This window comes from Anastrepha ludens, chromosome 5, assembly GCF_028408465.1.
Source record: "Anastrepha ludens isolate Willacy chromosome 5, idAnaLude1.1, whole genome shotgun sequence".
Taxonomy (NCBI): Eukaryota; Metazoa; Arthropoda; class Insecta; order Diptera; family Tephritidae; genus Anastrepha; species Anastrepha ludens.
In genome coordinates, this window is record NC_071501.1 from 126,245,321 (window position 1) to 126,270,478 (window position 25,158).

A 25,158-nucleotide genomic window follows, 5' to 3' on the forward strand; every position below is an offset into this window, starting at 1 on the left:
AATATGTTTTTCCTCCTATTGGAAAACTTAGGGCAATGATCTAAAATGTGATTTATAGACAGTGGGCGGTTGCATATACCACACTCGGGGGCTGCTTTACCAGTTAGGTGTTCGTGGCTAATTTTAGTATGACTTAGACGGCATCTTGTGAAAATTTTTAGCTGCTGAGAGGAGCAATTCGATGGGATATCTGGCCTATTTCGTTCCGGATTTATGCGCTTGTAGGCGTGCTGATATTTGCACCAATCGTTGTGTGTGAATTCTTTAATAAAGGTATTGATTCTGTGTTTAATATACGCCTTAAAGTAAGTGTTGTGAAAAATACTTGGTGAGGTGCTAGCTTCCTTGGCTGCTTTGTCAGCGAAGGTGTTACCACCAATTCCACAATGCCCTGGGACCCACATAATTTTAATTTTGGAGCTGCATCTGCAAAGGGCGGATCGAATTTTTACAGCCCAGAGTTCATTGTATGCAGTGTTGTTAAGAGCAAGAAAAGAAGACTTACTGTCCGAGCAGATTATGTATTTGCCTTTAGCTTTGGAAACGTAGTCGACTGCAAAGGTAATCGCCAGAGCTTTTGCGGTAAAGATAGAGCAATGCGGGAAAAGTAGACCTTTTTTAATGAGTACTCCTTGTTCATTTACCACCGCAAATGAGGTGTTCAGGTTGTCTTTGGATCCGTCTGTGAATACAAAGCTCCATTAGTGCTCCACTCACTATGTATTTCGTAAAAAAACTTTCTGTATATCAGGGAAGAGGTATTGCATTTGGCATGATCAAGAAGGTTTGCGATAAAGGTGTTTTCTGGAAGCTTCCAGGGTGGAAATTGTGGAGCAACACATAACGTTGGCTTAAGAAAAGGATCTATTCTTCCAGCGTATTTTATGACTTTGCATATAGTGGAAGGTCGCTTTAGTTCTGTGTTGTTGTTGTTGTTAACAGCATAGGTAGCCCTGTCAGAGTAGGCATATCATCATTCGTCTTCGTCTAGCTCATCTAAGGGTAGGCCCAGGAAACAGGTTGGGTCCAAAGGGAGAGGGGGGTTAGATGAGTCGGTTTGAGGGGGCATGTGAAGAGGTGGTTAGTGTCGTGCGGGGTACCTTCGCATGCCGGACATGTGTTTGGTATGTCGGGGTCGATTCTGGATATGTAGGAGTTTAACCTGCTACAGTATCCAGAACGTAGTTGTGCCAGTGTTACACGGGTCTCACGGGGAAGCTGGAGCTCTTCATCTGCGATAGGTGGTGGTTGGACTCCGATTACGGCATTCACAGGACGGGAGTTCAAGAAGGTGGTAACGGTCTCCCGGTGAATGTCGTTTATAGACTGTCTAAATACTGTCCGGTCCAGTAGGTTACGGTCAGTCTTGTCCTGGATTTCGCCAGCGTAGTCAAGGAGGTGTCTCCTGACGTGCCTGGGAGGCGGCTCGGGCTCAAGCAGGTGTCTGCAGAGATGAGACCTACGGTAACATCCGAGCAGGAACTGCTTGCTGAGCAATTTGTTGTACTCCGCAACTGGGAGCATTTGTGCCTCGTTATGAAGGTGTTGGATGGGTGACATCAGGAGGCACCCGGTCGCTGTCCGAATGGCGGTATTTTGACAGGTCTGTAGCTTTGTCCACTGCGAATCACTAGTTCCAGGCGACCAGACAGGCGCAGCATAGTTAAGAACCGGCCGGCCAATTGCCTTAAATGTCGAAAGCAACAGTTCTTTGTCTTTGCCCCAAGTGCTGCCGGCCAGCGATTTGAGGGCCTTGTTGCGATTTTGGACTTTTGTGGCAATTGCGGTTGTATGCCGTCGTTGTTATTTACCGTCGGAATTGGTGTATCATCGACTTTTATCTTAAGGGACAGCTTGACCTCCTTTGTCCAGGTGGTAAAGAGGGTCGCCGTGGACTTGGTGGGGGAAAGTTGGAGATTCCTCGCAGTGAAAAAGCGAGAAAGGTCGGTGAGGTAGTTGTTCACTTTGGAACACAGGCCATCGATGTCATTGCCCGACGCCATGATCGTGCAGTCGTCAGCGTATGAGATCAGGGAAACTCCCACTGGTGGTTGGGGGAGCTTCGAGATGTAGAAATTGAACAGCAAGGGAGAAAGGACACCACCCTGCGGTACGCCTTGCTTAAACTTTCTCTGCTTTGAAGTTTGATCTCGAAATATCACTGACGAGTGCCGACCGCTCAGATAGTTCGCGGACCACCTCTTCAGCCCTGGCGGGAGTGTCGACTGATAAATGTCATCTAGTAGCGTGGAATGGCTGACTGTGTCGAAAGCCTTTTTCAAGTCCAACGCTACTAGGACAGTCCTCTCGCAGGGGCGGTTTTGGTTAAGCCCGCGATTTATCTGGGCGTTTATCGCGGTGAGTGCAGGGGTGGTGCTGTGCACTCGTCGGAAACCGTGCTGATGTGGGGCTGGGGCCAGGTGTTTCGTGTAGAGTGGGAGTAGGAGGGCTTCAAGTGTCTTCACTACTGGGGAAAGGAGAGTTATCGGCCGATAAGACTCCCCTTGGTTGGCGGGTTTCCCAGGTTTCAGTAGTGGGACCACTCTCCCTGCTTTCCACTTGTCAGGGATGATGAGAGTGGCCATGGACAGATTGAAAACCCTTGTGAGAAATCCTACTCCCAGGGGTCCCAGATGCTTCAGCATCAGTGCGTTTAAGCCGTCAGGGCCAATGGCTTTCGATGATTTCGACTTGTTGATGGCCCCCTGAACCTCATCACCGGAGAAAGCAAGTGGCGCACTGTCGTTCGTCAGTTTGTGCAGCCTTCTGGTAGCACGACGCTTGGTTCTGTCGCCCGGAGGATGCAATATGAAAAGCCGGCTAAAATAGCTCGCGCATCTCTTCGGGTCCGACGAAGTGCAACCGTTGAAGGTGATAGCCACCTTGTCGTTGTGCTTCGTGGGGTTTGACAGGGACCTAACGGTGGACCAGAGCTTACTCACCCCAGAGGTGAGGTTGCAGGTCTTCAGGTGCTCAACCCATTTGGTCCGCTTATGCTGATTTACCAGTTGCCGGATCTCCAAATTGAGATCCCTTATGCGGGGATCCCCGGGATCGGCCTGGCGTAGGTGGTCACGCTCGTTTGCAAAACTGGCTGCTTCGGCTGGGAAATGAGGACGAATGTCCTTATAACTTCCAGCTGGAATGAAGCGAGCCGCAGCAGCTGTGAGCACCTTGCGGAATGCGCGTTCGCCTACGCGCACATCAGTGGGGATGGGAAGAGCGGCGAAGGTGTCCTCGGTGAATTCCGTGAAGCCGGCCCAATTAGCTTTTTTAAAGTTAAAATAGGACCGGTGATTCGCGGAAACGAAGTCGGCAGGTCTCTCGATCGAGACGATAATGGGCAAGTGGTCTGATGCAAGCGATAGCATAAGTCGCCACGTTATGCTATTTATCAGACCAGCGCTAGCAATTGTTAGGTCAGGCGAGCTGCTGCAATTGCCCACTACCCTGGTGGGGGCGTCGTCGTTCACTGTGCTGAATGTCGCGTCGTCTATCTGCTCTGCCAGTTGCTGTCCCCTACGATCATTTGGCAGGCTTGAATGCCAAAGATCGTGATGCGCATTAAAGTCACCTACAACCAATCGGTTTTCACCTCTGATGAGCGCACCTATATCAGGGTGATATCCTGCCGGGCAGCAGGTGACAGGGGGTATATATATGTTAAATATTTCGATTCGGGGGGTGAGGGACGCGTGGTGTTGTCTGCGTTGGACCTGCTGCGCAATCCACTGTGGCTGTTGCGGCCTGATGGTGGTGGGCGGCCGCGCCTCCGGGGGCGGTAGTGGGTGCAGAGCTCTGCAGCAGGGGGCAACGTAGGCAGTTGTCCACTCACGGGTGGTGCGCAGGCCGGAACATCTCCGAAAATGGCACCAGCCATTGCAAGAATTGCACTGGACTGATACCAGATTCCGAGGTATTACGGCCTGACACACGGAACAGACTGTGCGGGGGACCAGGAGCTGCTGGTTTGTCCCCGCACTGGGGTTGGAGCTGGAAGGAAGGGGAGGGGTTGAAGGGGAGTTGTGTTGCTCCGATAGGCTCCTCACCGTGGAGGTGTTGGTAGTGGTGGCGGTTGGTAGTGCCGGCCTATCAGGGGGTGTGTTAGCCGTGGAGGCATCAGACGCCTGCTGGCGGGAGCAACACGTGGACCACTCCCTATGTGACTTAAGACCCGAGCAGGTCTTAAGGTGGCTCCACCCGTTGCACTTGTTGCACCTAACCGAGGTGGAGTTCGGGTGAAGCCGTTTGTGGCAGACGCAGCAGTAGAATACTTCTGGCCCAGGGTTGGATTCGATTCCAGCTCTGAGGAGAAGTATTTGGAGCAGGATTGCTGCGAGAGTTTGCTCCTGTGACGTAAGGGGTGGGATGATATGGGTTTCACTAGACAGGGCTAGTATACTGGGGCGGCAGCCCTTGGTTGGGAAAAACCCGAGTCATTCCAGTACGTAGAACCGGCTGCCATGGGAATGTGTTCCTTTTGATCGCCTTTTTTATGTCACTGTTCAGTATAATATTGTTGGATACATAAAGTTTTGGGATTAAACGCAGAGTGTTTTTATGTACACGATCTTTCAATTCCGGAAGCCCCGCTTCGGCTAGCAGGTTTTTGACAGGGGTGGTGGGAAACGCTCGTAGACTTTTCCTTGCTGCTGAGTGGTAAAGTTGTTGTATGCCAGCGAAGGTCTTTTTAGAACACTGTCCATAAATGGATAAGCCATAATCAATCACCGATAAAATTAAAGATTTTGTTACATTAATGAGGGAGGTTGGATGAACATTACTGTGCTTGGACGCTAAATACTTTACAATATTTAATCTCTTAGATAACTTATGCTTAAGATATGTACAGTGAGCCTTATAACTAAGCGATTTATCGAAAATAATTCCTAGTATTTTAGTGCATGGCACGCAGTCAATAGTGTAGTTATTGTACCTGAAGCTAATATTATTACAACTCTTTTTTTTTTAAATATATGAAGTATATTACACTTATTGTATGCAATATTCGCGCCTGAGCTAAGCGCCCAGTTTGAAATTTCGTTAAGAATATTCGAAAATATCTGTTTAACAGCATCGATGCTGTTATTTTTAGAATAAATGAACACATCGTCTGCATAAATGGAAAATTCGACATTATACTTAACGAGGATGTTGGTAATCTCATCGAATGCGATTATAAAGAAGATTACTGAGATATGGGATCCCTGAGCAATACCATTGTACAGGGATACCCTATCCGAGTAGGTGTTGTTAAGTTTAATTCTGAACGTCCGATTCGTTAAAAGGCTCTTAACAAAGTTAAAACCTTACCTCAGATTTTCCATTTTTGTAGTTGGCGAAGCACGACGTGTACTCCTATTCTATCAAATGCTTTAACAAAATCTAGTCCTAGAACGGTTACATGATTTCGACTAGATAGTGCGGAGGATAAGTACTGCTCGAAATGTAGCAGTGCGTCAGTAGTCCCCTGTCCGGTCTTGAAAGCTGACTGGTTGGGACTTATGAGTTTTTCTTTTAAAACAAACCACATAAGGCAGTTTGCTATAATTTTTTCTAAAACTTTGCTAAGGCATGAGAGTAAGGAAATTGATATCATCTTGTGGTTGATTTGGCTTTAAAATTGGGACAATATCAGCGTTCTTCCACTTTTGAGGATAAATACCACTGCTAAATATGTCATTATAGAGTTTCAGTAGTCGATTTTTGACACAGGTAGGCGCGTTTTTTATAATGTCGTATGAGATCCTATCTTGACCAGGTGTTTTACCCTTTAGTGAATGTAGAACTTTATTAAGTTCGAGAGACCTGATAGGTTCTTCAATTTAAGATATTTAAAGCAATCTGATCAAAGACAACAGGATATATTGTTGTGGAAACATAAAACATACCCGTGCATGTTTGAGAAATGCTGGTGAGGTCACAGTCCGTGGCCTGATATAAATCCGGTTGGCTGTGGGTTGTTGTGTGACTACCATTCGGTGGTGCCCAGTTTGAAAATCTGTATAAAATTGATGTGAATAAACATCAAGTCGCACTCTATAAATAGGATACTTTGATAGTGTCTAAATAAAAAATAAATTAGATACGTATGCAGAAATGATTACAAGATCTTTTATACTGTGTAAAAAACTCTTAGCGTCATTAGATGAAAATACGCCTATAATTTTATTTAAGCAGGCATAGTAAATTAAAAACTTTGAAGCCACTTTTTTTCAAAAAATTTTATGTTTTGTTTTGCATTATGACACTATCGAAGTTAATCAGTGATATACTGAAATATATGAAATCAGTGATATATAGAATACATGAATGAGTGCAAACACGATCGTAATAAATAACAGAGAGATCTTTATTATTCAAATACTCGGTTTAGTATTCTAGTGTTTAATTATTTTCGGAAGGTAAACTGTAGCCACAGCACCAAAAGCTGCCATTGTGCATATCAACGTCCAAAGACCGACAGAAGCGTATAATGGTTTCTTAGTGTTTTTGTTTGCCTTTCGGGACAACTGTTCATCCACAGTGAGCTATTAGTACAATATTAATTTAAATATCAAAAAGCTTTAGTACAATATTATATTTGAAACTCAGATTACCTTAGTTAAATCTTCAATTTCTTTATCGATTTCGTAAGTGATTGTATTCAACTCCGCTAGTGCTTCTAATACGAAACGACTGGCAAAACTTTTCTCTCCCACAACAATGTCCTCAGGAGGCATAATCTTCAATTTATAATTAGCCGCACACAAAGCGGACCGCATGTTTTCCAAATGCTCAGTGGCATTGATCACAATTTCGTTATTATACATTTCTGCTTCGGGCAGAACACAAATGCTAAAATATTAAAGACAAGCACTTAAATACTCGGCTATGGGTGAATACTATATCATATGTACATTTCATATGCCGGATCTTGATTTGGTAGCTCTGCGAAAAAATTCAATAATTCCTCACGTTCTTTGGCGTTCTTGAGACCCATTAATTCCAAGTCCGTATTTGAAAGAGAGGCCAAATCGCGATACGATATTTCTTCAGCCAGTAACTTCTCGATGTATTCGCTAGAGTTATCCCCATGAGATAATAATAAAGTAGTAAGCGCTTCCCGATTAGATCGCCTTTCGCCGCTGGAACGCACCCAGGATTTACGTTGAAATCTAGCAAAGGCACTATCGCGTTCATGTGTCAAACTCCGCTTCTGGAACTCTTTATTTGGATCGAATCGCACTGCTGGAATGTTTAGCGAAGAAGGCACTTGACCGCTGGGGTTCTGCATCTTAGCAGAATCAAAAAATGAAGAAATGCCTTGATTTTATTATTGATCAAAATCACCGCAGTATATTCTATACTGACAATATATCGTATTGTTATTGTCGACAAGGGTATGCCAGAGTTGCTAGTTTGAATTCTATTATTTCTTATACATATCTATCTATATATCGTTGTTTTTTAGCTGCATGAGAACAATCGATATGGATAACTATGATTTGACTGCTCCAATGGGAAAATGTGTTGACATTTCTTACGATTTACAAATTTTCAAGACCTGGCTAAATAATTAAATATACAACTAAAAAATACTTTAATTGAGGTTAAGAGTAAAATAAACACCTTGATAAAGAAAATTCAAGATTTTAAATTGGAGCTAATAAAAAATAGTTAACTTTGACAGTATTGAGATAAAAAAAGTTATTGATTCTTCTACTTTTATATGGTTTTAAATTTATAAGCGTTCAATGAGCAGCATCAAGTGGAAGCGGGTCTCGAAAAATTTAATTTTGTGTTATGCCCTTCTCTTAAACGAAAATTACTTACTACAGGGTGGGCCATATAGCGTTTGCTTTTTGAACCATCTATTTTTTTGAGAATGGTAACACAAATGGCATGTCAAATGTGTTCATAATTTACTTAAAGCTTTGACATTTACGAAATGGGACGCTATACGCTTGAACAAAATTGGGAAATATTGAAAACCTATTTCCAAAGGGGTGAGTCTTCTTTTGCTTTTCTGATTATCACATCGATGGCTACGTCAATAAGAAAAATTGTCGGATTTGGGGCTCAGAAAATACACACGTTACTGTAGAGAAGCAAATGCATCCACAGCGAGTCACTGTTTGGTGCGGTTTTTGGTCTGGCGGCATCATCAGGCCATTTTTTTCTCGAAAATGAGCGAGGAGCCGTGGTTACAGTAAATGGCGAGCGTTACCGTGACATGCTCAACGAGTTTTTTCCAAAAATTTAAGAGGATGATATGGACGACATTTGGTTTCACCAGGACGGCGAAACTTGTCACACTGTCAAAGTTACATTCGCACTTTTGGCTACCGTTTTTGAAAACCGAATAATCGGCCGAAATTCCGATATCAAATGGCCGCCTCGGAGCTGTGGACGATTTTTTGTGGGGAGCCATTAAGGACAAATGCTATGCGAACCATCCAGAGACGATTGATGCTTTAAAACACGAAATCGAAGTTGCCATTCACGAAATTGGAGCCCAAAAAATCGAAAATGTGATTAAAAATTGGGTTGATCGAATGGCCTACTGTAAAGCCTATCGTGGCAGTTATTTGAACGATATTATTTTTCATTCATAAATGACAATGTTCAATCTTCAAAATAAAAAAAAAAAGTTTGAAGAAATATTGATTAGTTTTTTTTTATAGCCGATTCAAAAAGCAAATTTTACATGGCCCAACCTATGTAGGTATGTTTTAAAAAAAACAAATAGAAATCATGATGAACATAATCAAAAGCTTTGCACTGTGAAAATATTGTAGTAGAATTTGGACTAAAGCCCAAGGACTTTAACTGAAAAAGTTGCCTATAGTATTACAACCAGAGAACGTAAATGAATTTACGTTCTCTGTTACAACTTTAATAGGAATCAGCAAACAAGTTGGATCGTATAGTTTTTTTTCGTACTGCAAATCGAAAAACGAAAACAAAAGGGAAGTAGAAACAAAATAATTTGATATTCCGCAGAGAACGTTTGCCGGTGAGCAGAGAACAACACGAATAGTTTAGGAACTGAAAAAACAGCTATATTTTTTAAATATTTTGACTAATAAAAGGTATTAGTGAAATGACTGCTTGGCTCCCACTTGAATCAAATCCAGACGTGAGTTTTTTAACTATTTTTTGATATTCTGGGTGCTTTTATATATTCAATTGCATTATCCGTGAGTCATTCCTCCGCCTATAATTATTCACTCTTCCTCGTACTTCTGGTAGGTACTGACCAAGTACATTCACAAATTGGGCGTATCTAAGGAGTGGGAAATTTTCGATGTCGTTGGCTTGGAACCGCAGATGCTGGAGTGGGTTCCGCAGCCAGTAAAATCGATTATTTTGCTTTTCCCTATTTCGGAAACTGTGTGTATTTGAAGTGTATATGGAGTCCTACATATTTTTTAATTTGCATTTTCCTTTAGTATGAAAAACATAGAGCACAGGAGCATGAAAAGTTATCTGTAGATCCCGGAGTATTTCCAGACGATCTTTTTTATATGCGCCAACTTACTTCGAACGCTTGCGGGACTGTTGCCCTTATACACAGCCTGGCGAACAGTAAAAGGTGGGATATAAAGAAAAATGTTTTGAAAAAAGTAAAAGAAAAATAAAATATCTCTTTTATTAGCATCTCACTAGAGGATGGAATTTTGAAAAGCTTTCTTGAGAATGTTAAGGATTTAACACCGGAAGAGCGTGGCAAAGCTTTGGAAAACGATAAATCATTTACTGAGGGTCATCATGAACTTGCGAAAGAAGGTCAAACTGTCGCTGATCCTGAAGAAAAGGTGAACCACCACTTTGTTGCCTTGATTAATAAAAATGGGGTATTGTACGAATTGGATGGTCGCAAGGAATTTCCAATCAAACATGGTCCCACTACAGACGAAACATTTATACAAGACGCAGCTAAGGTTTGCAAGGAGTTCATGGCACGTGACCCTGATGAACTGCGATTCACTGTGATGGCGCTGTCTTCGGTATAATACTGAGCCCATGGATATTGTACTCAATCTGCATAATTTCTGTGTTTGTTTTGCGCTTATTCATCTAAAATATCGAAAAATTATGTAAAAAAGCTTTAAATTTGTATGCGGAATTTTTCCATATTGCTAATATCTTTAGACTTGAAACATAAATCTCCTTTTAATTTGCTTTAATATAAATACATAAAATCGCTTTCTACATATAATACAGATATTTGTGATAACATCTGCCTTTTAATAAACGAGTTGTAGATGCAAGTAAATACTTACATATGGATACGTTTAGACATCTATAATCAATAGAGTAGGATTATCAAATGCGCATGCCAACTATTAGTGCTATATACATTAATACGTGCGCGTTATAGATGTATGTATATAAGTACCAGTTAACTGAAGGAAAATGTCGTTTGCCACGTAAAAATTTTAGTTTTTAATAGAGTAGTATTTTAAATGGAAATTAATTATTTATAGACGATTAAAACGAAAATTAAACTTTTTGAGTATGCTTATAAAGGAGTTGATCCGATTTTCTACGCAGCACCGTACGTTGCACTGCTATTTGATACTGAGTATATGGATTTTTCTCCTAATCGCGGGTAAGATAGTTTCATAAATTCTTTGAATATAAAGAAATAATGTGTAATTTAGGTATGTATAAATACATTGGATACAACGGCAATTCCCTTAGTAGTACCTTTCGTTTCCTTAATGGAAAATTGCAGTCGAAATCAGCATCTGCTCCTATACGTTATATGGATGACACTGATGCCGAGGCACAAGAGCAGTCCATCTTTAAGTATAGTCGGTTTAAAGAACGTTGTGCACCTTTAGGACACTTAGTGCGTCGCGACGATGGTGGTATTTTAGATGGTTGGAAATTGCAGGGAGTACTGATGGTCATCAGACATGGCGACCGTGGCCCCATGTCCCATATGCGCGGCGTAATGGGTATTGACTGCGGTGTAGCCAACAATGGCTTTGTTAATCGGTGAGTAATTGAAAACCAACTGTATATATAACATGTGATATCATGCTAATCACCACTTTTGAGACTTCCAAGCTCCTTGTTAATTTAAATTTTCGCATCCGACCACTTACCCATAATTATCTCAATTAACAGACCTGCTGCCCTTAAGTGAACAAAATGGGGAAAACGCGTAAAGACTTACAACTTCACCATCGGGAAGATGAAAGCCTCCAAAGAATTTAGATCAGATGCTACAAAATTTAAAAGAGCTGAGCATAATGACAATAAACTACCACCTCATCAGTATGGCTTCAGCAGAGTGAACAGTACCACCACAGGGCTCAACGCCGTAAATACCTGGGTCAACCAAACCGTCCCTGCGAGAGGACTGTTCTAGTAGCGCTAGACTTGTCGAAAGCTTTCGTCACAGTCAGCCACGCCGTGCTACTAGATGATATTCAACAGTCCACCTTCCCGTCGGGACTGAAGAGGTGGTCCGCGAACTATCTGAGTGTTCGGCTTTCGTCATTCATCTTTCGAGATCAAAGCTCAAAACAGAGAAGCTTTCACCTTTGCCTTTCTACTTCTACAATTCGAAGCTCCTCCAAACACCAGAGGGAGTATCAATGGTCTCCTATGTTGACGATTGTTCGATAATGGTGTCCGGTAATGGCATCGATGACTTGTGTTCCAAAGTGAATATTTATCTCGCTAGCCTTTTTTGCTTGTAGATCGCGTATCTTTGGCTTAATTAGGATCTGGATTTTGTAGTAGGTTAAACTCCTACTTATCCAGAATAGACCCCGACATACTCATTATATGTCGGGCATGTGAAGGCACACCTCACGATACTAACCACCTATTATTGTGGCCCCTCAAACCCGCTCACCTAACACACGTCTGCCTCTGGAACCCAAACTGGCGAAATAGCACATTCTCTGGGCCTGCCGTTAGTTGAGTTAGAGGACCACGATCTGCTACAGCAACAACAATAACAACCTCTGCGATGTCAGCTAATTTTTTGTTCACTACTCTATTCATCCTTGAGTTGCAGCTAGACTGGAGTCACCACTGGAACCTGAGAAATCTCACTAAGCAAGTGAGGTCATGTGATTTGTATTCGCGCCTTTTCCCAGTAGTCAAGGCTATTCAGGCCTTGTTATTTCCATCATTCATAAACCATATAAGTTCAGCACGGATTCTGCCACCAATTAATTGCCTGCAATTTTTTTCTATCGCCCAATCTTTAGACGTATTTTATTTATTATTAAAATATTTAATATTCTAAGAAACTATTTTTGTAACTTATTTATGAAATGTTTGTGTATTCTTTTTTAGTTAAATGCCTTATACTGTACATACAACAAAACTAATGCAGATGAAACTTTTGTTCTGAACTCGTATCAAAACTCAATTACAGCTATCGGAGTTTCCTGTATAATTCGACGTCATCTTCAGGCTCTAATCACATGTACTGGAATAAAGTGGGCCCATTTCACGGATTCCCGTTGCTCCCGGCCTCCGAGCGTGCATGCCTTTTAGGCCAGTTAACATTTAAGTGCGTAAACAAGATTTTTTCATAGACTTTCGCAGACATACATACCTACATATGTAAATATGAATGTTTGTATGTATACACATATGTATGTATGTTTGATGATTCATAGTCGTTTTCATTTTTTATTTTTAATTTTTTATTTCATGCTTTTATGTACAGGGGAGTGGCTCAGATGTTACAAGTTGGTGATATTCTACATCAAATTTATGCACACCCATTGGAGCTGCTCGTCAAACAAACTTCGAATAGATCATTAATGGGTGGCTCTTCAACGCCCAACTTATTACTAAACTCCGACGAAGTGGTATTATTTTCAACACGCTACAGGCGAACTTTTCAATCGGCTCTGGCATTACTCTTCAACTTCCTGCCCAATGAAAAGTGGTTATCTTTGAATATTCGTGAGTCCCATAGCATGGCGTTTTGTTTCACCGACTGTGCCTGCCAACAAGCAGAAGTTTTACTCAAGCGCCGAAAAGTTGAGCAAAAGCTGAATTTAACATTTCAACCAGACATTAGTAAGGTTATACAATGGGTGGGAGGTATTTTGCTTCAGCATACGCCAAATGGAGTCAATAATGCACACGATGTTGTTGACGTGCTAAACATGGTTTTGTGTCACGATGCGCCTCTGCCTTGCCGACACACAGTTTTCAACAATACCCGCTTATTTTCTACCACACAGCTAAATACAATAGATTTAAACGATGTTATTAATATTGATCAAGATGATCCCAGTGTAAATCTAGTAGACGATCGTGCCGTACCCGAAAAAGCATTCAACGAGCAACTCGATGGTGAAAATGTGATGGGATGTATCGAGAAGTCACATGTTACTGCTCTCATGGCATACACTAACTGGCAGTCAACACACGAAGCTGAACATGCTCATTACAAACGGATTGGCCTCCTCCGTGCTTATGGCATGATGCGCCACATTGTCAGTTATATGCTGCGAATGATTTCCGGCGATCGAACAAAATTTGTATTGTACTCGGGTCATGATTGGACGCTGCAATATTTAACTGCTGCCTTGGGAATAAAAACTGGCAATACATTCATACCATATGCAACCCGATTAGCCTTTGAACTGTACAAAAGTGAAACGCACACGGACTACTATTTTCGAGTGGTCTATAACGGTCGAGATGTTACACAGCAAATCGATTTTTGTGAAGGTGGCAAAAGTTTAAGAATCACACGCGATAGTCGAGGCAATAAGGCAGACCTTTGCCCAATCGAGAATATCATTCGTTTTTTGCACGAAGACTACTTTACTCCTCTTAATGCAACTAATTTTAAAGATGCCTGCAGCCCATCAGCATCGCACAAAGATGCCGACTTTTGATAAATAGAACGCGAAGGAATATAATGCACATATATACATATGTATATCAAACATATAAATTACATATCTCCATATCCACATATACATATATGTGTGTATGTATACATGGACCATTCTAACAAATTGTAATCCAAACATATCAGTGGCATACATGACGCAAAATGTACGTATGTATGCACGAGTACTATTTGCAAGCAAATCTTAGGTTAAAATTATACACACCTACTATGTATGTATGTACATAAATTTAAGATTTAGATACAAATAAGCGGATATATTTAAAATATACATACAATAATGGACGCATCAAAAGGCACTAGGACTGATCAATGCTATAGAGAATTAAAATGTTTTCAATTTATCTCCTTCGAAAAGTGTTTGTTTTTAAAATATCCGGAATACCTTAATTTACAGAAGTCTAGACATCATTTCTACAACTGGTGGAAAATTAAATATCATATTTTGAATGTATGTATTTAGAATATTGCATAAAAAAGCACCGCTTCTTATGTGAAACCGTCTTCTCAAACACAATTGGATTGAACTCCTCAAGATTCCCAATGAAGTGAATGTAATTTCAATTAACAACGTTATCAAAGTTGTGAAAGCAACAATCTAAAATTACTATAAAAAAATTATATGCGATAAATTCATATGTATTATGTTCATAAAAGAAGAGCTGATAGTCCTGACAGCTAATGCTCATTAGTAAATTTTTAGGAAGTTAATTTATATAATTTTGTTAATAAATAATATTAATATATTTGTGGAACAACATCAAGACGCACGCCACAAATAGGATGTACGCGCAATTATATATGTATATATAGGGTGGGCCATGTAAAATTTGCTTTTTGAATCGGCTATAAAAAAAAACTCATCAATATTTTCTCAAACTTTTTTTTTTATTTTGAAGATTGAACATTGTCATTTATGAATGAAAAATAATATCGTTCAAATGATTGCCACGACTGGCCCAGTTTTTAATCACATTTTCGATTGTTTGGGCTCCAATTTCATGAATGGCAACTTCGATTTCGTGTTTTAAAGCATCAATCGTCTCTGGATGGTTCGCATAGCATTTGTCCTTAACGGCTCCCCACAAAAAATAGTCCAACGGGCTTAAATCACAGCTCCGAGGCGGCCAATTGATATCGGAATTCAAAAACGGTAGCCAAAAGTTCGAGTGTAACTTTGGCAGTGTGACAAGTTGCACCGTCCTGTTGAAACCAAATGTTGTCCATGTCACCCTCTTCAATTTTTGGAAACAAAAACTCGTTGAGCATGTCACGGTAACGCTCGCCATTTACTGTAACCGCGGAGGAAGAAGAAGACTCACCACTTTGGAAATAGGTTTTCAATATTTCCCAATTTTGTTCAAGCGTATAGCGCCCCAAATTTTTAAATGTCAAACCTTTAAGTAAATTATAACACATTTGACATGTCATTTGTGTTACCATTCTCAAAAAAATAGGTGGTTCAAAAAGCAAACGCTATATGACCCAGCCTGTATATATTATATATTTATAATATATTTTATTACTTGTATTTTATTATTATAATTTACATCATTTGTTTTATTTAATTTTTTTGAAAATTTACGTTTTATGGAGGGTGGGTATGGTTTTTTACCGTTATAACTCAGTACAGAGTGTTACTTTATGAAACTTTTAAATAAGCAATGCGGAAATCATACTGACCAATGTTTATGTTTTTTTTTTTTGTTTTTTGAAAATTTACGTTTTATGGAGTGGGTATGGTTTTTGACCCATTGCGTCCATTTTCGATACTAAACGACCGTTACATACAAAAAAGTAAATCCCTTGGGGTCAAGTGCGCGGGTATAAAAATATCGTGCATGTTCGCAGTAAAATTGTAAAGTCGTGGGAAGTTGTGGGTAGAGGGGTTACGGTCAATATCGATAAAAGCGATCGAAAATACTTTGTGTAAATTTCATTACCCAGTTAACTGGGAGCCTGTTATAACTCAGCACAGAGTGTAACTTTATGAAATTTTTAAATAAGCAAAGCGGAAATCATACTGACCAATTTATTTACAGTATTTACAAATATTTATATTTATATCCACGTGAACTGCTGGATGGCCTCACAGTTCAGCTCCTTTCAACACTAAAACGATTTACATTTTCCCTTTTCAACACCACATCAGCAGTCTACAACGTATCGCTATATCACTGCCATCCCGCTGGTTGTTTAGTGCACTCGCACTGCAAGTTCGTGTTACATTGGCACAAGGAGCGCAGCTTTTGCAGGTTGCAACTTTTCACAACAATATGTTGTTATTCGTATGCATCTGCGCTTACATTCGTACCTAAACACAAGTTATCATTATAAAGAGAGTGGGCATAAGTATTTATAAGTGTTTTGACTCGTTTTTACTGTTTCCTTTCATTGTGACATAATATGCAAAAGTATCTGTCTGTGTAAATATGTACATAGTATATAAAAATATGTGCCTGTATACGTATGTGCATGTGCATTTTTATTAATGTGCCCAGCAGTAAATGGGAATTCTCAAATCTAGTGCGAAACTAGCCCATATTGGTACGGTATAACGGTATAAGTTCACACTCTATCTACTGCAAATATTTCCAACATAGACCACCGGCTTTTTAAAACTGACACTCTGGCATTTCTATTATTTGTAGGACAGGCCGTAAACATATCTGTACGTACATAGCTAAAGGTGATGTATAAATAATTATTCCACATATTCGCAAACATATAATCTAAAAGCATATGACTGAACTTTTTGTAAAAAAAAAATATTTATTTTTTGTGAAATCTGGTGTTTTGAAAACGCCTGCTCTTGCGCCGAAAGTATATTTTGAGCGACGCAAGAACGCCGTTCTCTTGCTTGTTTATTCAATTGTTATTCATAGCCGGAAATACTCTGCCGCCATATTATAATCTATCATTCTTGGATCAGTTTCTTTTTTGAGATGGCCTCGTTTTTTGCTACACAGTTGCCACACGTACACATGTACTTTGCGAATAAGAAACCGTATCACAACTATAAGCGCAACTGCACTCCAAAGCCCCAATACATTTAGTTACTTACCTCTTTACTCTCCCTTTTACCCTGACAACTTATGGGCACTACGAGTAACAGGCGCATCTGTAGCGCATTTTATGCAACGAAGTGTTTGCAATTACAATTATCAAGAGAAGAATAAAAAAGTAAGGGGACAGAAAGAGCAATTACTATATCTACAGTGGCACTTAAGCTTTGTATTTTAACAACAAACACCTGCATGAATGTTTTTCTAGCTATAAGCATATGTAACTAGAAATGCTTTCCTATTTATGTACTTACTACGTGGAATTAACTGTCCCAAGGCTGCGGAGAAAAATATAATTTTCTCTCCCAAAATCACTTTTATTCTTCTTCAGTGCACAGTAGCCTCCCCGAGCAATGCACTTAACCCAGTGGTTCTCCAATATTTTGAGACTTTCAACAAAAAAATTCGAGGTCTTCAAAATATATCTCCGTTTTAGCGATAATTTTTTTTCCATGGAGAAGCCTCTTCATAAATAGTAGTAGTTGGGAGCCAAATCTGGAGAATACGGCGGATGGTGAATCAATTCTTAGCGCAATTCCCTCAATTTGGTCGTCGCTTTCAGCGATGAATTTGTCGGTGCATTTTTATATACATATACATACATGCATAAGTATATGCATATGTATGTACATATACATATGTAAGTATGTTTTACAATATCGACTAACGATTCCACGGCCTGCAAACGGCATATGACTTGCTCTTCGAAACGTCATAGCTGCACTCACCAACCATCAGTCCGAGCTAGCCACTATATGAGACAAACACTGTATTAACACAATACATTTACAGCATTTACAGCAACTAATACAACAACGGATGGATACAACAACAGAATTGATCCATGCACTTGGAAGTGCATACAAGCATTCCATAGATTTGTTTACTCTGCCATTGGTTGTAGCTGATTCTGACTTGGCTGTGGCTGATGTTTCGCACGTCTGGTGTTCGCTGTGCTCGTATGAATGAGAGTGCTGCACTGTAGCAACGACTTCTCGATTGGGTGACGCAGTGACGTTTAAGTAAGTTTAACATTACAAAAATGACACTTACTGCCATCTTCTGCGGCTCTGCTACAAAATGTTGACGAAGAAAAATCGTGCAAAGTTTTTTCGAAAACTCTTTTCTCGGTTTTTGTTATTGGTATATTTTCATCCGTAAATCAATTGGGAGCATTGATGTTTGCTACACATATTCTCAAACACTTATTACCACCTATGAGCTAATGGTAGGTGTTTCTTCTTCTTCTTCTTTGATGCCAGCATAGATTGCCTTCGTAGGGATTTTCATTTCCTATTGTCATTCTAAAATTTAGGGGAAACTCTGTGCCAGACATTACCTATTAAATCCACTCTTTACCACGTAGATACATATACCTATGTACATATGTATATGCATAGGTATCGTTGCAATAGAAGGATGTCGTCTGCAAACGTTGTTAGAAGAGCGAAAGGCCATGGCAAAGAAGACGTGGAAGGCAAAAGCAAAGGCTGCTGGTGTTGTTTCTAGCATTTTGGCCTAACGTGAAAAAGTTTTCCGTTACAGCGTTTTTACCCCTTGGACCCCGGGTGGCCAACTATAAATGTACGCGTATATGTATGTGCTGGTATGTATGTAGTTTCACCGGCAGGTCTATCGCCATGAACTTCCTATCCACGAGCTGCTACGCCAACGGCAGCACCGATGATAACGTGTCGGCTGAGAGCATATGCTTAGTGCACTATACTCGTCCCATTGGTCATAGACACATCTGGAGAGCTCTTTTTTTGGCTCTCAATCTATTTTTATACTTTCTTCCATATGGAGAGGATGACGCGGCTACTGGTGATGTTTTCATTTAAGCTGTTTAGTTTCGTATGTGCAGTAGCTGCTCCTCCGCATCGCGCATCGTGCATCGCATTCTAATGCAGTTTTCCGAGTAATAAGACTTAATCCATTCCACTAAAAGACAGATGCCACAAATAATTAACCATTATTTTATTAACAGCTTTTAAAGTAAAGAATGTAGCATTTTTCTGGTTTTATGATTGAATAATAATTATAAATACTCCTGTACATACATATGTATGTATTTCTATTGTTTCTTGCACATATGAACATGAAGATCATCATTTCTTGTTTCTATGTTTGTTTATATGTACGTATATATAATTGGCGATTACATCCTTCGTTGGGTGTTTGGCCGAGCTCCTCCTCCAATTTAAGGTGTGCCTCTTGAAGTTTTTCACAAATGGAGGAACCTACAGTTTTATGCTGCCACCAAACGGTAGACATTATTTATACGGAGACCTTTTTCTTGCAAGAAACACAGTAGGAAGTTGCCATTGCCGAGAGGCGACCGCTATTAAAAAAAAACCGTTTCTATCATTTGATGTTTTAACCCGAGGGCACTGCCGAATGGTACTCACGCATCAACCCATTCAACTACGGCGCACGCCACGTTTTTTCACACGATGAATATTGGTCATGTAAGTCATAATGAGAAGAAATACGGTTCAAGTACTCGTCACTCTCTACCGTTTTTCATGACTCCTTTACGTACGCTGACTTGGCCGTAGTGAGAAGAAATACGGTTCAAGTACTCGGCACTCTCTACCGTTTTTCATGACTCCTTTACGTACGCTGCAGAAATTTTGGTAGAACCCTTCAAACTATTTCCATAAAACGCTTCAGAGGTCCCATATAACCGAAATTAAAATAAATAAAAATGGTAAACAATTATTAATTAAGAACTTGTATTTTTTATCGAGAAACACTTTACATGTTTCAGGTTTGATATCTTCGCGTACAGCTTCAATATAATTTGGTAGCATTGTGTGTAGTAAAATCTGTATATTTTATTATTGTCTAATTTTTCCTAAGAGCAGAAATACATATTTTCTGTTGACTGTCACTCCATCAGCATTCCCCGTATATTGTGCGTTTCCTTCTTTTTGTGTGCAATGAACGTTATTTCGATCATTGATGTACTCCTGAGACATTTTTATAAATTTAAATTTGAACCAAGTATTGCTTTAGAGGGGAAGTACTGTAGAAATAATATTACATATTAACTAAACGGTGGGGTTTTGTGTGATTTTGTATAAAATTAAAATAAATTAAGAGTTTACTTATATTTTAGACCTGTAAAAAACATGATTGATCAAAAACTCTTAAGTTTTCATAAGTACTTTAGCTATGGGTCTAAAAGGTATAAAGCGTATTAGCAACTGCCATTATACCTTGTTTTAGGCAATTCAATCATTTTTGATGCTATCAAGTTTTCTGTAAATTGCAGTAACTTTTCAAGCCATTTCGCTTACATGACAGACATAACAGTGGAGCTTTGAGGAATGCAGTACATCTTTTTTGCGCTCATCCGCCACTCCCTTCCACGGTTCTTATTTGCTTCTTCTTCACTACCTAACAGTAAGTCCCATTTTTGCGGATTGTACGGAACTCTTTTGGTGGTCTTTTGGTTTGGCAGCTGATTATTGTTCTTGCTAAGAACTTTTTTGAAAAAACTAGTTGCTTTTGGAATACGTCGACACCAAACTTATTTGCACAGTGTTAATAATTAATAAATTAATAGCCCAAAATTAAAAAAATTAATATAAAATAACGGGAAATTTTAAAATATAATACAAACATTGTGTTGGTAAATCTACTAGCTCTGTCTATATATGTATGTATGGTATATTTATTCCTTTAGTTTTATTTCCTCTTGACATGAACGTATAAATATGTGCATATTGCATACGTATGTGTAAGTATTTATATAAATGTGTACACGTAAGTATTTGTTGATGGGAGCATTGCCCCTCTACAAGCATTCTCGTTCACTTTTGTATATTTTGTGTACTATTGGCCTCGCTCAGTGTGCAAATATTTACATACATTCCAACATAACTCTACTCTCTTCTGTCTGCTGATTTGACTCTTTTAATTGCACGTGTTTGGACGACACTTCTGTTTGCCTGGTAAAATAACATCGAATGACGCAAACTCTAGAAATTTCATGATACCACCGCAAAGCAGTGTAGCCGATTTTCGATAGAAATGGCATGCGATTTTTTAAGTTTGATGAAATCGCATTATTAGATTTTGCAGCCCGTGTGCTGGACCTATTCATGCACACAAACTCGTACATAAAATAGCGACGAACCGCATAGAAAACTATAAAATAATATAATTTCTTTAAATAAGTTTTTTGATGGTCGTCTGCAATTTCAACAAAAAGAAACTATGCTTTTATTAATTTAAAAAAGATTTTGAAATTTGTTACCCGTTACCCACTTAAAATATAATAGGAAACTCGTTCACTACTTTTAGTTTCTTTATAATAATTTTGAGCTGCATATCAAACATATAAAATTTTGTTGTATCAGAACAATATGTACCTAAATTAAACGTTTTAGCAGTTAGGGAGACATTAAACAACGGCTGCATGTCAACAACGGCTGTAATTCACAACATTCTTAACAAGAAGCGACATCACTTATGTGGTACGAGTAAGTTGCCGAGCGTGTGGCCAAATACGGGTCTGCCTCTCTACTTGCCCATATCTACTCTACGTAACAGTTGTTACTGCATGACTACATGTGCATACAATATTTAAATTATATACATATATGAAGTAGATTTGGCGTTAAAAAATGCAGTTGACAATAATGATCATTTAGAAGGACGAGACAGGTTGGAGAAGATGACTAACTTCTTAAAATTATAATTTATTATTATTATATTTCATTTGCTTAATTACACTCGGCTAACAGAAGTGCTACAGCAGTGCAATTCTCTTTTATTGCTATAAATGCTATTGTACTGTATACATATGTATGTATGTATATAAGTGTTATATGTATAAAAAATGAGCATCGCTGCGGCTTTTATGGCTTTGGGTTTCCAAAGTACTCGTCACACAAGTTTGTTCATACATACTTCTTTTTACATGCATACATATGGTACATGTGTATTGCACGCACACTTCAGATTAGCTGAGCAATTTGTTCATTTTAAATTTCTTGCAAGTATTCGAGTAAATTGCAAGTCCCTGCGAATTAAAAGCAAGAGTGGAGCTAGCGTCCAATTCATTTGATACAACATTAGAACAAAAGTCGAGAAATAGTTACGACCCAAACGAAATAATAGTAAAGCACAGCATAAATATTATGTATCTGTAGGTATTTAATATATTTACACTCAGCGGAAGCTCCACAATGAATTTGCTGCACTGAAAGTGAAAAAAAACACTTTTTGAAATTAAATCACTTGCTGAACTGGGGAAGTCATGTCTGTAGACACAGGCGAACAGAATCCCATCAGTCTACACACATGAGTTTAATACCTAACTACACATGTATGTACATATGTAGTTGCGGCGTTTCAGGCTCTGCAATTACTAATGCTATATTCCCACGGTAACTAATTAGCTCTCTTAGTAACTCGCGAATTATAGACGGCGGCGTTAATCCGGATTATCGAGGCAGTTAATCTGATTAAGTGAATTAGTGAAGAACTAATCATCGTTATCTCGATTAACGCCACCGTCTGTTTAGGCTATTAACCTGTTTTCACGGCGCATTCGTAATTCATTTTGATATATATATATATATTTATATATATTATATATTTTTATTATAGCGAATATTGTGTTAATTTATTCATTCCACTTTATAGTAACGAGTAAATGACAACAGGTACCAATCAAATCCGATTTAGTACGCATTTGTTTTGGATGTTCTTTGCTTTAAATAAGTAAATAGTACGCAATAAAAATATAAGTTTTAGCACTGAGACTCTTCTGACAACTATCAATCATTCTACTTCCCAATTATTTCATTTTATTCATCACAATACATAACTATACATATGTACTATATATCCAAAGCCCTGGCGTACAAAAGTTTACAAGAAAATCCAGGGGTTGTAGCCCAAGAAGCCTGAGTGGAAAGATTAATAAACGGAGTGGTGTCGTGGGTATCAAGAGCCGTCTTATCGACAATATGTACAGTAGGGTGTCCCAGGCTACAAGGGGGAATTTTTTTTTTCGGAATTTCAATACGCATACCCTTTATTTTTTTTCCATTTGACTCTAAAAACTTAAATATAAAATATTATTGAGATCGGATGCCATTAACCCGTGCCGATTTGATGTCAAACTTTAAGATTAAAAGTTAGTATGAAAGCTATAGGCTCACAATAGAGAAAAGTTTAATTGAATTTTTAGATTAAGTAAATAAGTAAAAATAAAACACATACTTCGTATTTATTTTCTTTTTATTATAAAAAGGACATCGAATTTTCTTTTCAAAGTTTGCTTTTTATAGTCGGGATATACCTGTCTGTGTTCTTGTACGCAACGTAATAAAAATAGTTTTTGTTGCTCCTTTTGAACAGTGATCAAACCATGGAAGTCTTGCATTAACTTAACCGCTCTTTCTGCCGTATCATTAACTGCTTTCGGTCCTAGCAGCTTCCTTTTAGCCTACAGAAACGAATCATCATTTGACCACGAAGAGGGGCACTTGTTCAGAAAACTGTCGTCAATCTGGAGTCGATTAAACAGGAACTTGCTTTCGACAGAGACGAAGTCATCAATATTCTGCTCTGAAATTAAAACAGATAGATCAATTATCAAATATACCTATTAGCAAACTTAGTAAAAGAACAAAATCAAAGCTTAATTAACGTACCAAAAAGTGGGTCACAGAGTTGTTCTTTGGATGCAATGTAACGTTTATTGTGGACTGTTGGGTTTTCTCTAGTTAAGTTAGCAATCACTTTTACTTTAGTTTCTAGATCGACATCATCATCAAATAAAGCCAGAATAGATACTTCATCTGTCAAATACCACAAATGGTGGACAAATTTCTGCAAAGCTGCTTTTGAAATGCTTTTGTCTATTGTTTCTTAATTTTTCAGGGCCTTCAAAAAACACAAATCCTGATACGGCGCCTTTACTGCCAAAATACATTGGAGCCAGGGTTTTACGTAGGATGTCACGATGAACAGACATACGTCCAACAGACCTTATCCTTGTTTGAAATTCTGAATTGAGAGCTAAGTAACGATGTTTTTAATAAATAAATGGCTCTCGCCATCCATCAAGCCTGGTGCATAGCTCCTGGAGGCCGAATCTTAAATTCCTTCGCTGAATCTCCGCCATGAAATATAATTGAAAGCTCAATTAATTCGCGATAGTCATCTCTAACGATTTCTTTGGTTAATTCAGTTTTGTACAATTTTAGCAGTTTGTCAATTTCTGAAACATTAAAACAAGAGCTTTTCTCTACAGCTTGCCTTTAAGTACTAATTCGTAAACGTGATGAAGGCAAGCAAAAATAAGCACTTCTCTACCCAGTTTGAGCCCCAGAGCCTCAATAGTAGCCTCAATTATAAAGACAGAATCCCTCACACTTAACTTCTTCTAAATCTATTATTTCAGAATCAGAAGATGACTTTTCCAGTGGTGGTTCGCAAGATGATGTTGATGGTGCTAAGGTGAAAAATATTTAGCACGTCGCTTTTCCTCCTCGATGATTCGAAGGCGCGTCCTTTCTTCTTTGTTTGTTACTTTTTTGTGCACTCCGGCTAAGTGACCGGGCCCACCTGGTTCTCTTTGGCGCTGCAAGAAGATCTTATCTTCATTTATTTTAATCAATTGAAGAGTATCGGTATGTGCGATGTCAAACAAATTGTTTAAGTTTGAAGCAAACTCCTGTCGACGCTGTTCAAACACTTCTTGAGTTTTTTTCGCATTTTTTTGCAATTCTCTCGAAACTTGGTATAAGTTAACTAGTTTCTTAGTACAGTTAGATATTGATCTGGTCGGTATACGTGCCTTTTCCCAATAAATAATATACTCACGAATTGTGAGATTTGTACTTTCAGTGACACTTAAGTTCACTTGACGAATATTATAGAACAAAACTGCCAGTACTTGCCCGTTAGAGGGAAGTTTAGAACCGGTGATTTGATATTTTACGTCCCCTATTGAAAAAACATCTCCTTTTTGGAACTTCGTAACTCCACTGACATGTTGAATACACGAAAAAACACGATTACTAATAAAACGAACCAGTAATTACACGCAATCAATCCGATAGTTCGCGCGGTTTCACAGGTTTCGGTGCAACTCGGCACGGGTTGCCGTGATTCTAAATAGACGAAACTTTATTTTTAGATGTTTTGAGACCATTCAAACAAAATAAGAGGGTATGC

The 25,158-nt window shown here is 39.1% G+C and overlaps 3 protein-coding genes across 5 annotated transcripts; 2 read left to right on the forward strand and 1 right to left on the reverse strand.

The window, feature by feature from the left end:
• Positions 1-6,331: 6,331 nt before the first annotated feature.
• Positions 6,332-7,398, reverse strand: LOC128865442 (uncharacterized). The gene is made up of 3 exons (XM_054105834.1): positions 6,900-7,398; positions 6,600-6,837; positions 6,332-6,530 (listed from the first exon to the last, which is right to left on the reverse strand). Exons 1-3 carry the CDS (start codon positions 7,274-7,276, stop codon positions 6,381-6,383), a joined length of 765 nt encoding a protein of 254 aa, XP_053961809.1. The 5' UTR covers positions 7,277-7,398; the 3' UTR covers positions 6,332-6,380.
• Positions 7,399-8,961: 1,563 nt separating this feature from the next.
• On the forward strand, positions 8,962-10,222 carry LOC128863553 (ubiquitin carboxyl-terminal hydrolase). 2 transcript variants are annotated; one of them, XM_054102771.1, is made up of 4 exons: positions 8,963-9,121; positions 9,235-9,375; positions 9,435-9,577; positions 9,641-10,222. In XM_054102771.1, exons 1-4 carry the CDS (start codon positions 9,086-9,088, stop codon positions 9,996-9,998), a joined length of 678 nt encoding a protein of 225 aa, XP_053958746.1. In that variant the 5' UTR covers positions 8,963-9,085; the 3' UTR covers positions 9,999-10,222. The 2 variants fall into 2 exon arrangements, with proteins under 2 accessions (XP_053958747.1, XP_053958746.1); XM_054102772.1 differs by lacking the exon at positions 9,235-9,375 and having other exon boundaries at positions 8,962-9,121.
• Positions 10,223-10,322: 100 nt separating this feature from the next.
• LOC128863552 (2-phosphoxylose phosphatase 1) lies at positions 10,323-14,760 on the forward strand. Of its 2 annotated transcripts, none has more exons than XM_054102768.1 (4): positions 10,323-10,597; positions 10,650-10,989; positions 12,389-12,526; positions 12,686-14,760. In XM_054102768.1, the coding sequence occupies exons 1-4, from the start codon at positions 10,504-10,506 to the stop codon at positions 13,872-13,874; spliced, it is 1,761 nt and encodes a 586-aa protein (XP_053958743.1). In that variant the 5' UTR covers positions 10,323-10,503; the 3' UTR covers positions 13,875-14,760. The 2 variants fall into 2 exon arrangements, with proteins under 2 accessions (XP_053958743.1, XP_053958744.1); XM_054102769.1 differs by having other exon boundaries at positions 10,506-10,597; positions 10,724-10,989.
• Positions 14,761-25,158: the final 10,398 nt, after the last annotated feature.

Bases quoted from the DNA above. Each gene is read 5' to 3' on its own strand.
- LOC128865442 (XM_054105834.1), bottom strand. From the start codon at position 7,276: ATGCAGAACCCCAGCGGTCAAGTGCCTTCTTCGCTAAACATTCCAGCA. The intron at 6,838-6,899 runs GTACATATGATA...TTAATATTTTAG, and splicing joins CAAGATCCGGCATATGAAAT to CATTTGTGTTCTGCCCGAAG. The intron at 6,531-6,599 runs GTAATCTGAGTT...TTGTACTAATAG, and splicing joins AAATTGAAGATTTAACTAAG to CTCACTGTGGATGAACAGTT.
- LOC128863553 (XM_054102771.1), top strand. From the start codon at position 9,086: ATGACTGCTTGGCTCCCACTTGAATCAAATCCAGAC. The intron at 9,122-9,234 runs GTGAGTTTTTTA...TACTTCTGGTAG, and splicing joins CACTTGAATCAAATCCAGAC to GTACTGACCAAGTACATTCA. The intron at 9,376-9,434 runs GTGTGTATTTGA...ATTTTCCTTTAG, and splicing joins TTTTCCCTATTTCGGAAACT to TATGAAAAACATAGAGCACA.
- LOC128863552 (XM_054102768.1), top strand. From the start codon at position 10,504: ATGCTTATAAAGGAGTTGATCCGATTTTCTACGCAGCACCGTACGTTG. The intron at 10,990-12,388 runs GTGAGTAATTGA...ACTCAATTACAG, and splicing joins AACAATGGCTTTGTTAATCG to CTATCGGAGTTTCCTGTATA. The intron at 12,527-12,685 runs GTGCGTAAACAA...TTTTATGTACAG, and splicing joins TTAGGCCAGTTAACATTTAA to GGGAGTGGCTCAGATGTTAC.